General features: G+C 32.7%; 1 protein-coding gene across 1 annotated transcript; it reads right to left on the bottom strand.

Moving 5' to 3' along the window:
• Window positions 1-12,435: 12,435 nt before the first annotated feature.
• LOC109859758 (histone-lysine N-methyltransferase SETMAR-like) lies at window positions 12,436-13,164 on the bottom strand. The gene is made up of 2 exons (XM_020438301.1): window positions 12,904-13,164; window positions 12,436-12,684 (listed from the first exon to the last, which is right to left on the bottom strand). Exons 1-2 carry the CDS (start codon window positions 13,162-13,164, stop codon window positions 12,436-12,438), a joined length of 510 nt encoding a protein of 169 aa, XP_020293890.1.
• Between the last annotated feature and the right edge of the window lie 502 nt (window positions 13,165-13,666).

The raw sequence follows: 13,666 nt of genomic DNA on the forward strand, positions 1-13,666 counted from the left end.
TCTAATATTAAAACGTCAAAGCTATAAAAGTTTTTGAGTTATAAATTTTTTGAGGTTAAAGGTGATCTATTAAGTAGCCCATTATGCGTGACGCACACACATACAATGCTTTTAGTTTTTAATATACTACTTGATATTTGAATATTTGCACAAGTTATTTCATTAGACTTTCTTATTAAATCATATATAGATAAATATATATAATTAATACAGTATATATGTAAAATATTATAACAGTTTTGTAAAACTATATGCTTCGCGCCCGCCGCATGCAAATGAAAAGATAAGGAAAAGGCAATAACGAGTCACACCTGATGTTCGGGTAAAATTCTTCTTTAATCCGAGGATTTAAAAAAAGATACAAACGTTTTGATTCACTATGGAATCTTCTTCAGTGTTTCTACATTAAAAAGTTACAAAACATGTATGATCTATACGCGACGATAAAGAAGAATATGGATAGAGAAAAGATTCGCTACAAACATACTCAGTTTAAGGAAAAATGAGAGAGAGGGAAGTGGCAACTAAGTAATCGTCAGTATTGCGCAAGATGATGCGAAACGTCCTCCCGCTTTGAACATCAGATGTAACTCGTTATTGTCTTCTCCCTATCTTTTTATTTGAGTTTTATAAAATTCTTGCAGAACATTAAATATAACAAATAACGATTTGTCAAAGTTATCATATAAAACTAGCATATACTACTGACTTTATGCTATTGATAGTATGTACTATTTTCATAGGGTAAATGGGGGTATTGTGATCATACGGAAAAGATAGCCATAGACTATAATTTCACCAATAATTGTTTAATAGTGCATTTTTGTAACCATTCTTAAAGATAATCAGTAGTTTATGTGCGTACACTATTTAAAATAACAATATTGTGAAAATTATATAATGTTTTTACTTTTGATTGCCTGCAAAGTTTTACGTATGTCCACTAAAAGCTGCTGTGAAGTCGAATAAATTAACAATTAAACTGCCGTAATCAATATTACATGCATGATAAAGGCACATAAATTATAATGTAACCAATAATTTGTGTATTTTCATTTTCATTATTTATTTATAAATACTATGTTATCTTTTCCTTACACTTCGAGAAAGATGGCCCATTTTTTACAAAAGTTACATATAATTATATATATATTTTTTATGATTAGTATAATCTACAATGTATTTAATCATCGAAATAAAAATGTTTTCTTTGCTAATTGTTTTTATAGTTCACACATAAAGTTGCGTTTCATAATTAAAAAAATACTGTGCATAAAAACATTAACAACAATATGTAATAATCTTTTACGTACAATAAATATATTGTATTTAACATATAATTACTAACATATAATTACTAAATATATAATTAAATTACATAATTATAAGTTTTAGTTATATCTTTTACAAAAAAACATGTATGGCCATCTTTCCCTTAAAAGTCGGGTAAGATGGCCAATGCATTTTAATATTTTATATAATATTAAATTTCTGTTAAGTGTTTTCTCTTTAATTTCGATAGTTATTATTACTTTAAGCTTCAGTGAAGTAAAATAAAAAAAACAATATTAAAAAATAACAAAAATAAAAGTCTGTTTTTTGCATTTAAAGAAAACTGTGGCCATCTTACCCGGGTTTACCCTATATCTTTGACATTTAGTTAATATTTAATTTAAAAGAAGTAATTAGATCAGTAAGAGTCAAATGCTGAATATACGTACAAAATATATTTTTGTAATGTATAAATACATATATTTGAATTGAATTCAATTCAAAAGTCTATCGGATACTTAGTTTGCATCTTATACACAAAAACAATCTATTTTATCTTCTTTGAAAGTTAATAATCTATTGTAAAAAATAAAAATATGTTGATATTATTTTGCTATTATTCTTCTCAAATAGTTGAATATTAAAAGTCTTGTATGATCTGTACACATTTTAAATATTTGTTAAATTATTCAATTTGATTGTTACTATATTTAATTCTAAAAAGATTTGTAAAAATATAATGTTGTTATAATAAATATATTATTATTATTATATTTATTGTTTTTATAAATATAATAGTATGTATGTTTTTTATAAATATGATATAATAAGAAAAGTCTAATAAACTAACTTATACAATTATTCAAATATTGTATCAAAAACGGGTAAATGTATCAAAGATAATATCAAAATATTATCAAGAAATGTTATGTCCTGGCTCATAAAATACGACTGGGCTTTAGTGGAACATAACAGTAGATAGTCGGTTTTTATATGATTGCCACAGAAAACATAGAAGTTCCGTGTACGAATCAAGCGAGCTTATTTTTATGTTCACATAAAAACGGGTCAACGGCATGTGCCGATTTTACTTCGCCTTGCAATCTCTCGCTCGTTGATCCTTTTTTAAGTCTGGAACGTTAGTCCTAATTACTAAGGACGGGACCATGTAATCGTTCAAAGATGTCAGAATGTGATCAAGGTTTTTCGAGAAAAAATAAAGGCATTTGTTTAAATTTTATAAACTACTGAGAGTATATTTTAACTACAAGTGTCAGAGTTTAATGTAAAGTTTGTCAAAAGTGTGAAATGCATTTTGGGTACAGTTCTGAAAACCTGAAACACTCGATGTTTCTGTCAATTGGTATACTACTGTATTTTGGTGCGCTGATTACGAATATAATAATAAAAATTAATTATGACAAGGTCATTTTCAAAGTCAAAACTCAAAAACACTCAAAAATTATCGCTTTTTTAACATTATTGTGATAAATATTTATAGCACAAAAGTGTTTCAAATAATAGTTGTAGCTCTTGAAAAAATACATTATTTATGTTCTATGCATTTTTTTAAGAACTAGTTTTCAAAAAAAATAAGATAATAGGTAAGAGAGTGACTTGTGTGTGCGCGAAAGTACGTGAAGGCGCTCATTGTCAGTCGGACGGTAAATATTTACAAAAGGTCACCATTCTCTGATTTGAATGAGCTTGACATATGTTGTCAAGGACAACTCTCTGAGTAACAATAAAAAGGTTTTAGCCGTCGCTCGTTGTTTATTAAAAAGTTAACAACAAAAATAGTTTATAAATGAACTCTTATTTTTCGATTCCATATACATTTTCTTTGTGTTGTAAGTGTTTAGGCAGAGGGGGGCTTTGCCCCTCCCCTCTGCTCCCCCCTTTGTGTTTTGCGTGTATTAGCTTATGTTTATATTGAAATATTTTTTATTATTGGTTTTTATTATTGTTTATTTGAAATATTTTTTTTTCTGAATCCACTATTCCACAATAATAAATTATGTCTAAAACATACAGGTTTGGACAACGATGCTTCATTAATGAAACTTCTTTTGGCACTTTTAACATGAAGCAAATGTAATCGGAAGTCGTATTTGTTAATTAAATTCTTCATTTTTTCTTGACGGAAAGAGTAGGGGGGAGGGGCGAAGCCTCTCCCCCTGCAGAGGAGCGTAGTCCCCCTGCCTAAACACTTACAACACAAAGAAACTGTACATGGAATCGAAAAATAAGAGTTCATTTATAAAACTTTTTTTGTTATTAACTTTTTAATAAACAACGAGCAACGGCTAAAACCTTTTGATTGTTACTCAGGGAGGTGTCCTTGACAACATATGTCAAGCTCATTCAAATCAGAGGGTGGTGACCTTTTGTAAATATTTACCGTTCGACTGAGCGCCTTCCTCGCCATACTTTCACGCACACACAAGTCACTCTCTTACCTATTATCTTATTTTTTTTGAAAACTAGTGGTTCTATGCAAAAAATGCATAGAACATAAATGATGTATTTTTTCAAGAGCTACAACTATTATTTGAAACACTTTTGTGCTATAAATATTTATCACAATAATGTTAAAAAAGCGATAATTTTTGAGTGTTTTTGAGTTTTGACCTTGAAAATGACTTTGTCGATGATTTTCACTATCATATTCGTAATCAACGCACCAAAATACAGTAGTATATCAATCGACAGAAAAATCAGGTGTTTCGGATTTTCTGAACTTTATCCTGCATTTTAACAAACAAATGATGAAAACTGAAATGAAGAAGTGTAAGCAGATGTGTACATGAGCAGGATGTGTAAGAGTCGCGAAGTTTACAAAAATTCAATGGATTATCATTCGGAAGCAAAACAAAAGGAAATGTATCTGAACTTCTGATAGAGGTACAAGTAAGCAAATACTAGATACCGACAATAGAAACCTGTAAACCGTTTTAGAAATCTAAATTTCTCTGTATTCACTGCACTAAATACAAAGTGCTTCTAGAAACAAATAAATATAAAAAACTATATAGTATTTTCGAAAATGGATGTATAATACTCTTTTGAACTCTTTTTTTCATTCATAATGATAGCATCCCGAGAAAAAATAGAAACATATGATCATATAAGATTATATATAAGTGATCAGATCGCGCCAAATTTCGGATCTAATTTTATATATGATTATATACAATTTTCTATACTTTTGTATGATCACATAAGATTAGATCGCGCCAAACTTCGGATTTGATTTCACACAATCACATGAAATCATATCCAACTTGTATAAAATCTTATATAATCATATAAAATTATACAGGGTGTCCCATAATGACCGATATAAAAGAATATTATGAGATACTCAGATCATGATTAGAATGTGTAATTAACGAGAAAAAGCAATTCTCGTAATGACAGTATAGATTATCATATCTCGAGAAAAAATGGAAAACGTGTGATCATGTGGGATTATACATGAGTCGGGTATATACAGGGTGTCCCATAATGACCGTTTCACCGCTCGTAGGCAAAAAGAAGGGATTATTCTAAAACAAAAAGTCATATACCACTTTAGAAGATTCGCAATAATTAACGAGATATGAATTAATAAAGATCCGCTAATCAGCGTGCATCCAGCGTAAGGACAGTCCAGTCTGTCGCGCCGTAACGACAGAATGGGAGGAACTAATAGAATAACATGTGCATACATAGACAGCATATAGGCTGCGTTCGGGCAGCGCGCTATCCTCGCTATTGTATTCCGTTGGTACAGCGCGACAGACTGGGCTGTCCTTACGCTGGAAGCACGCTGATTAGCGGATCTTTATTAATTCATATCTCGTTAATTATTGCGAATCTTCCAAAGTGATATAGGGCTTTTCGTCTTAGAATAACCCCTTCTTTTTGCCTATGAGCGGTGAGTCAGTCATTATGGGACACCCTGTATATATCCGACCCATATATAATCCCACATAATCACACGTTTTCTATTTTTTCTCGAGATATGATAATCTATACTGTCATTACAAGAATGGCTTTTTCTCGTTAATTACACATTCTAATCATGATCTGAGTATCTCATAATATTCTTTTATATCGGTCATTATGGGACACCCTGTATAATTTTATATGATTATATAAGATTTTATACAAGTTGGATATGATTTCATGTGATTCGTTCGTAGGAAATAGGATCAAAGTACACATGTAGAGCTGAAAAACAGTTCTACGATATGAAAATATAGTTAGGTTATAGTAAGAAACTAACTATACTGTATTGTACTATAGTAAAAACATTTATGCTCATTTTTTACACTCTAAGAGAATTTCCTAGAAATCTTAGCATACGGTATTTGCTTCTGAAGAAGCAACTTTTCATTTAATGTGGTAAATACGAAATTTAGATTTTTCAAAACGTCGGTGTCAGGTTTCTAGTGTTGGTATCCAGTATCTACTTAAGATGTTCTTAAACTTATGTTGTGACGTAGTCGCTGATCGCTGTCGCGATTCTTCCCTTGGTTAGCATGTTCAGTAGTTGCTCGGATGGGTGCGCAGTAGCGTAAAATCCTCCAGAGCCAAAACTTTTAACTATAAGTATAGATTAAGTCTGTGTTTTATTTTTTTCTTGTATATTTTTCTCTTTATGACATGGCGTTTCATCACCATCAAGGGATTCTTTCAACAGGAAAGAGCCATCTATTTCAGAATTGATGGATGGTTTAAAATAGTGATGGAGCAAGAGGCAAACGCAGGACCAAAAGAATGTACAGGAGTTGCGCGAGCCAGTATACGATGGCGTATTTTTGCCAAAACATCGCTTCACTATTACAGAGCATCGACATCGAATAGCGACAGATTGTAACCGGAACAAAGAGGACAATCACTGACAGCAAAGTGTCTAACGGTGATAAATTAAAATTTTATTAAAGGAGTTGCACTCCGTCAAGCCACTGTGCCTGTAACTATCAGACACATTCGTAATCCCGAGTAGAAAAACGCACACGTCGATATTTCTCAACGAGGTAGCGATACTGGTCCGAACTTCTTCACCAAATCTATTATCTCTGCATATCAAATCGAAAAATTAGAGGATCTGATCAAAGACTAGAAACAAACGATTCTCTCTCTTGCAATCGACATTCAAGCAGTACGAGCGTTCCGATGAGTTAGCTTTCTAAATACCAATGCGTTGAAGATAGAGAGGAGTAACAACTATTAGAAAGAAATTTTTTCAGTGAGATAGTTTTTAACTTTTCTTTTGTGCAGTCAAGGTTAGTTATCGTGAATTTCATTTTGCGGAGAATATTAACGCGGATCATTATATTTGTAAAACGCGCCAGTCCTTGATCTCCTAATTTTGTTAAACGCTTGAAGCCTTCGATTTTGTTATTAAAATTTTGAATAGCCGAATTGCTGTAAAAAAGCTCCGTGCGATTTGATCGGAAATAGCGCTTGCCGTATTTCAAGGCAGAGAAATCTTTGAGTTGGCTTGGAGGAACATCGATTGTGAGATAGCGTCGCGCAGTGATGAAAGATCGATCCGGCTAGCACCGAGAGCATCGAGGTAGTGGGAACCACTGGGAACACGCACACAAGCGAGAACCGTCGTCCGTGTGCGTGACGTCACTACCTCAGTATTCTTGGTGCGAGCCGGCTCGATCTTTCATCACTGGCGCCGCGTTCGCACTATTATTTGCGCCGAGAGTTTTGACTATCAAAGATCAGTGTAAGATCGAAAGCAAAGAGCTATCAAGAGTCCGGTGGGCAAAACTGTCAAAACAAATATCCTTTCGAGCTGTCTAAGACATTGACGTGCGACGTGGAAGCGATAAAATTTTTTTTAGTGATATTGCCTTTTAGAGCTTGTACGTAATCGCAGCCCTTTGGACTTTATTTTTGTCTCATAAATTTTGTATGTCTTCTTTTAGAGATAAGATTTGAAATTTTTATTTAGAGAGTAATTAATATTTGAAAATAATTTTCGGATTTGAATCACGTTAGTATCATTTTTATACCGACATTTCGTGAACATTTCAATTCACTTCATAAGAGTTTCAAGAACAATCTGATATTGAGATACTTCTAACCAGGTGTCTCTTTTTATAGCGCTAGATTACAGGGAAGGGAGTATAGTAGAGGGATGAAGTGATGTAGTGAGAGGGAAATGTTATAGAAGGATGGATTGCTATAGTAGACTGATTATTTATCCATTGTCTCGGTTGAGATTGTTTGGATGTTTGTATATACAGGCTGATTCAGAACAACCATTATTTTTGAAAATACATATTTTTGACTAAATTCTAAGTTACTTTTTGAGTTATTAATAAAAATAGTTGACTTACCGCGAGTCGGATACAAGAGGGGTGGCGCAACTCACCGTCAGATTCGGACAATTACGTGTGCCTGACGCGATCAGCTGATCACACTGTTTCTGTTATCTTTCTCTGTCTCTCACTCTTTCTTTCTTTTACGCTCACTTATTTACTTATTCATGCGTAATTTGTATCACTTAATCCGTGCATCACATAAATCACTGTCAATCACGGTAAGTTGCGCCGCACCTGCCTACTTCTTATATCCGACTCGTGGTAAGTCTCATCTATTTTTATTAATAACTCAAAAAGTAAGCTTCAAAACTTCATCAAATAAAAAGTTGTCTTAGAATTTAGTCAAAAATATGTATTTTCAAGAATAACGGGTTGTTCTGTATATCTCTCTCTCCAAGGATTTCATGTATTTTCGAGGGCCCTTTCTTCCCACTACATTATCTCACTTTTCTATTGCATTCCCTTTTCTGTAACCTAGCGCTATAAAAAAGAACAACTGGCCAAAAGCATCTCAGTATCACGTTGCTTTTGAAATCCTGATGAAGTAAACCCATACAGAACAAAAACTCCATTAGACGTCTATTAGACGTCGACAGCTCCATGCGACATCTAATAGATGTCTAATAGATGTCTGGATGGATGGATGTCTGTGTGGGAACTGAAATGTTTACGAAACGTTGGTATGAAAATGATACTAAAGCAGTTCAAACCCGAAAACTATTCAAATATTAATATAACACACCGCAAACACATTAAATGTCAAATTAGAGAGTAATTCTTTCGGCGCAATGACAATAGTTGTCATTGTTTGTTTTTTAGCAATGTGATATTTTATCTTTATTGGATCTTTTTTTTGTTTTATTACTATTTTATTTAGACGTGGTTTTTTTTGTACTTTAAATGCGGATCAATTTTCTATATTTTATATTTTCTGTATATGTGTTTGTGTTTTCTTCAAGCAATTCTCCGCTTTTCACCCTGTTCTGTTTATTAGTCATTTTAGAAATTTCATTTTTTTTTTTAATATGTATCAGCACATTACGTTGCAACAAGAAAGGAACTGTAAGTCCTCAGGATGTAACATATTAAAAATCACTGTGTCACGCTTGATATTGAATACTCGAACTATTAGTTTCTTGCTAAGTCATCTTTAAAAGTTTATAACTCAACAATTATTATAACTTTGATATTTTAATAGAAAAAACGTGCATATATGGACAAGGATTGAAAATCAAATTCACATATTTTTGCCAAAACTTACTGATTTATCGGAAGTTTCACTTATTGGAAATATTAGATTCCGTTTAGATCGCTTGAAAGCGCTGATGTCAAAATTTAATCGAAATGAAAACCATGAATGGTAAAAATAAACATTCTTTTTTTCAAAAGTGTAATCATAAAACTAGATTTACTATTGTTTCTTGTATGTAGTGTTAATCTTAACACATTAGTTCTTATGTTTCAGATAGTACTAACAAGAAAATCTCGCAAATCTACTCAAAAATTTTGATTTTGATGATTTGAAAACTATATATAGGGTAAATAAATAAATTTATAAATTTTCAATTGCTGCTTGAAAACGATTCTAAGAGAAGAAACTATCTTGTACAGCTATTTTGCTTTTTTAACATATTTTGAAAGTTATTTTGGAAATATTCAAGAGATATTCTCTCCGACTGTGTGTAAGATTATATCGTAAGAACACTTCTACTTACTAATTATGATCATACAATTTTAAAAATTAATTTTTCTCAAAGATTTAGGTTTCTGCATCTTTTATATAATTTCTTTTATTAAGAGAGTATTCGGTAAATTTGTATATTAAGAGCGATTTCACTGATTTCAATGACTTCAACATATGTTGTCAAGGACATGTCCCTGAGTAACAATCGAAAAGTTTTAGCCGTCGTTTGTTCTTCGTTAAAAAGTTATGGACAAAAAAAGTTTTATTAATGAAATAATAATTTCTTGATTCATTGTTTATAGTTTACACATAATATATGATATTTTAGACGTAATGTCTTATATATAAATATTATATATAAATGTTTAGTATAAAAGAAATAAAAAATAATTATAAAAATAACGATAAGCTTGGAAAGTACGTGCTTACCTGGGAAAAAATGGATTAGATCTGATTTAAATCTAACAAGATAAAAAAATGAAAAAATATATCCAATTAAATTCAAATTAAATCTAAATAGATATAAAGTAGATCTAAGATAAGTAACCCATACAGAGAGAACAGAACACTCCAATGGACATCTATTAGACATCCATGATGGAAATTGGAAGCATCTAATGGACGCTCACGTTACTTTTAGTGGATATCCATTAGATATCTAGAGTTTACTTTTCAAACATCTATAGGAAGTCTAATGGATGTATTCCATAGATGTTTCGTGGTAATCCATGGAGATGCAGTAGATATGTTATAGACGTTCTTTTAGATGACTGATAGACAGTCATGGATATGCAGTAGACATCCCACATAGCATATAATATTACTGCAATATCACAGTAATATTGTTTTTCCAATGCAATATTGCACTCTAATATAGTAGGAATATTACCGTAATATTAATTATTAAATGTACTAAAACAGTAATATTAAAATGTCCGCCGAAATGCATCACAGTAATATTACGATGATATATGTAAAAAAAACCAATGGCACATCTCCTTGTGAAAGGGAGATTAGCTCGAAATTTCACTCGAATTCATCTTTGGAGTCATAATTTAGTTTGCTGATCAACTAATTAACTCGATGAAAGATACTGGGGCCTGGAAAAAATCCTAAGGTGATGGTGGGATTTGAACTCGAGACTTCCATATTCGCAGCCCCTGCATTCAGTCCGCGAGACCACTCGTTTCTTCCTAAAATATAATTATTTTTTTCTACTTATTCTCAAGCTATCTTACACATTTTATTTATTATTTATTTCAATTATTATTTTATTAAAAATATTCCAGTGCAATGTACCTGCAACAATAGATAAAAATATTTCTCTTCTTATTATTAACTATAATTTAAAGTACATTGTTACAATGCAAACAAATTTTTTGTTAACATATACTGATTATTATAATCAATTCTTAATAATAATATAGCAAATAATGTATGAAAATATGGATACATATTTATATATCATATTTATATATATCATTCTTATTATATAATAATAATTATATATTGTTTGTATATGTAATATAATATGTATACATTATATGTATAAAGTTATTTATGCGTAAAAAAAGATATATTAAAATATTAAAAAGATATGATAAATACACTTTTTATAATTTACTAAGTTCTCAAAAATAATGGATTTTATATGAACTATCTATTACACGTCTATCTGTGTCATTCATCATGAGATAAATGTCGCACGGAGCTATATAAATATTTTTTATGCGATAATAAATGGTCAGTTATTTAAATAATAATAAGCAAATTAAATATACTTATTTAAGAATCCATTAAGTCTTTGAAGAAAAAAAATAAATAAACATTTATTATATATCTGTAACATACGTCTAATGGATGTCCATATTGAATTTCATATGGATATCTATAGTGGCCTTAGTATGGATATGCATCAGATATCCATCCGACATCATGGAGATAGAGCTGTAGATGTTGCATGGATCTCTAATGAACATCATGTTCTGTGTGAGAAATCTATGTAAATTTACACTTTTATTTATTATTAGATCTACTTTAGATCTACTCAGATTTATTTAGATCTAGCAGATCTGAACAGATCTGAGGTGATCTAATATAGCAAATGTGAATAAGTATAAAGTAGATCTAAGAATACATGTTACGAGTATCCGACAACTACAAGGTGAGAAGATAAATTCGTTACATTTGAACGCGGCGCAGCCGATCGCGCTACAATCGGTGTAAACGCAAGCACATTGCAGCTGCGCAGCGCGCTAGACCAACTGCGTGGCACCCTGCCGCGCGGGGGCAGCCAATAATAAACGCATACATACATATTTTCTCGCGAAAGAGATCCCAATTCGCGGAAATTATATAGCTTTTCTCTAAAGTTTCCAAAAAGGCGCAATTCATTCTAGCCGTCAAAATTTAACGGAATGGAACTTTCAAAAAGAGCTGCAGTATATAAAATCTGTCACGTGCTGCCGACGGGCGCACTACGCCAGCAGTAATCGACGCGAAATCCTTGTCGCTCACTAACGCCAAATCCAAAAAAAAAGAGCACCTCGATCGCTCGTCGAGTGAAACGCTCTCGGAGAAATTTGCGCAGAAACGAATAGAATTATTCTTGACCCTGAAAGTGAGATGATGTAAAATATTCTAAATAATCAGTTTGTATGTGAAAGTATATATTATAAACAAAAAAAGGTTAACTTGCGGTATTGCTTTTAACATTAAGTGTGTTGCGAATGCTGTAAAAAACTAGGCTTTCGAACAATAAATAAAATGTAAATTTACATAAAGTAACTCCGGGATATGAGCCGCGCCGGGTTTTATGCCGCATAGAGCAGAAAAAATAGAAGAAGTGAGGATAATGTACATACGTACAATTACTTTGTTACGTGCCTTTATGTTATATTAGTATTGTGTTGTGATTTCATCTGTTTATTATTACAATTATTATTACAATTACCGAAACTATCGACAGTTTATTTCGATTTGTCAACGTGATAAGTAGCGCAATCATATTTTACGGATATATAAAATGATTACCACAAGGTTGATAAAACGTTTAGCGGTTATTTTGCAATATATATTGGGTTGGTGGAAAAGTTCTGCGGATTTTTAGTATAAAATTTAAACACAAAATCGACATTTATAAAAATTAATTTAGTCCATAATGTGTTGACCGTCTTGATCTACAACTTGTTGCAAACGTTTCGGTAGGGCCTTGATGCCATTCTTGTAAAACCCTTGGGACTTGTGGGCGAAAAAATCAACGAGGTGATTTCGGATGGCCTCTATTGAGTCGAATTGATGACCGTCAACATTGTTTTGCAGCGAGCGAAACAAGTGATAATCAGACGGTGCAAGGTCCGGCGAATATGGTGGGTGCTGCATCATTTCCCAGCCAAAACTCTGTAATTTTTTTTTCGTGATCAAAGAAGTATGTGGTCGAGCGTTGTCATGATGGAAAATCACACCTTTTCTATTCGACAATTCTGGCCGCTTCTCTTGCACTACCTTGCGCAATTTGTCGAGCTGAGCGCAGTATTTCTTTGAATCTATTGTTTGGCCCTGCGAAAGCAGCTCGAATCACAGCACTCCTTTATAGTTCCACCAAATACATAGCATTACTTTCTGTGGATGCAAATTAAGTTTTGCCACCGTTTGTGAAGACTCGCCCGGATCGCACCACGACTTCCGCCGCTTAATGTTGTTGTAGACAACCCATTTCTCGTCTCCAGTGATGATCCGTTTCAGAAATGGATCTAGAGAGTTTTGTTTTAGGAGAGATTCACACATTAAAATCCGATCCATGATGTTCTTTTCGCTCAGTTCGTGCGGCGCCCATACATCAAGCTTTTTCACCATGCCAAGCTTTTTTAATCGATCCATAACGGTTGTATGATAAATGCCGAAGCGCTTCGCAATCTCTCGAGTCGTTAAGTGTCGATCACTCTTCACTGTAGCCAGGAGTTGATCGTCGTCAACAGAATTTGGCCGTCCAGAGCGTGGTGCATCTTGGAGGTTAAATTCTCCGGAACGGAAGCGAGCAAACCATCTTTCGCATGTGTCTGCGCTTAAGGCCAAGGTACCATACATGGCGCATATTTCGCGCTTAGCGTCCGCCGTTTTATATCCTTTACGGAATAAAAACAGCAAAATATGGCGAAAATGCAATTTTTGATCTTCATTTTAGTTGTATGCCGTACACGCAAAACACGTCCGACCAAAACAAACACTTCTGTCAAATGTCAAGCGTAGTGTGACTTGTCAAAATATGTGCGGCAGACTGACATTTGAACGACACGCGATAATTATTTTCTGATTCTTTTTAATAGATGACACTAGTGACATGACCAGTTCCGGCATAAGTTAACAGTTATTACCCGCATAA

This window comes from Pseudomyrmex gracilis, unplaced genomic scaffold (genome assembly GCF_002006095.1).
Source record: "Pseudomyrmex gracilis isolate BER0280 unplaced genomic scaffold, ASM200609v1 scaffold_284, whole genome shotgun sequence".
Taxonomy (NCBI): Eukaryota; Metazoa; Arthropoda; class Insecta; order Hymenoptera; family Formicidae; genus Pseudomyrmex; species Pseudomyrmex gracilis.

Excerpts from the sequence above, each read along its gene's own strand:
- LOC109859758 (XM_020438301.1), bottom strand. The coding sequence starts at position 13,164 with ATGGATCGATTAAAAAAGCTTGGCATGGTGAAAAAGCTTGATGTATGG. Across the intron at positions 12,685-12,903 it reads TTAATTTGCATCCACAGAAA|AGTTTTGGCTGGGAAATGAT; the intron begins GTAATGCTATGT and ends AAAAAATTACAG.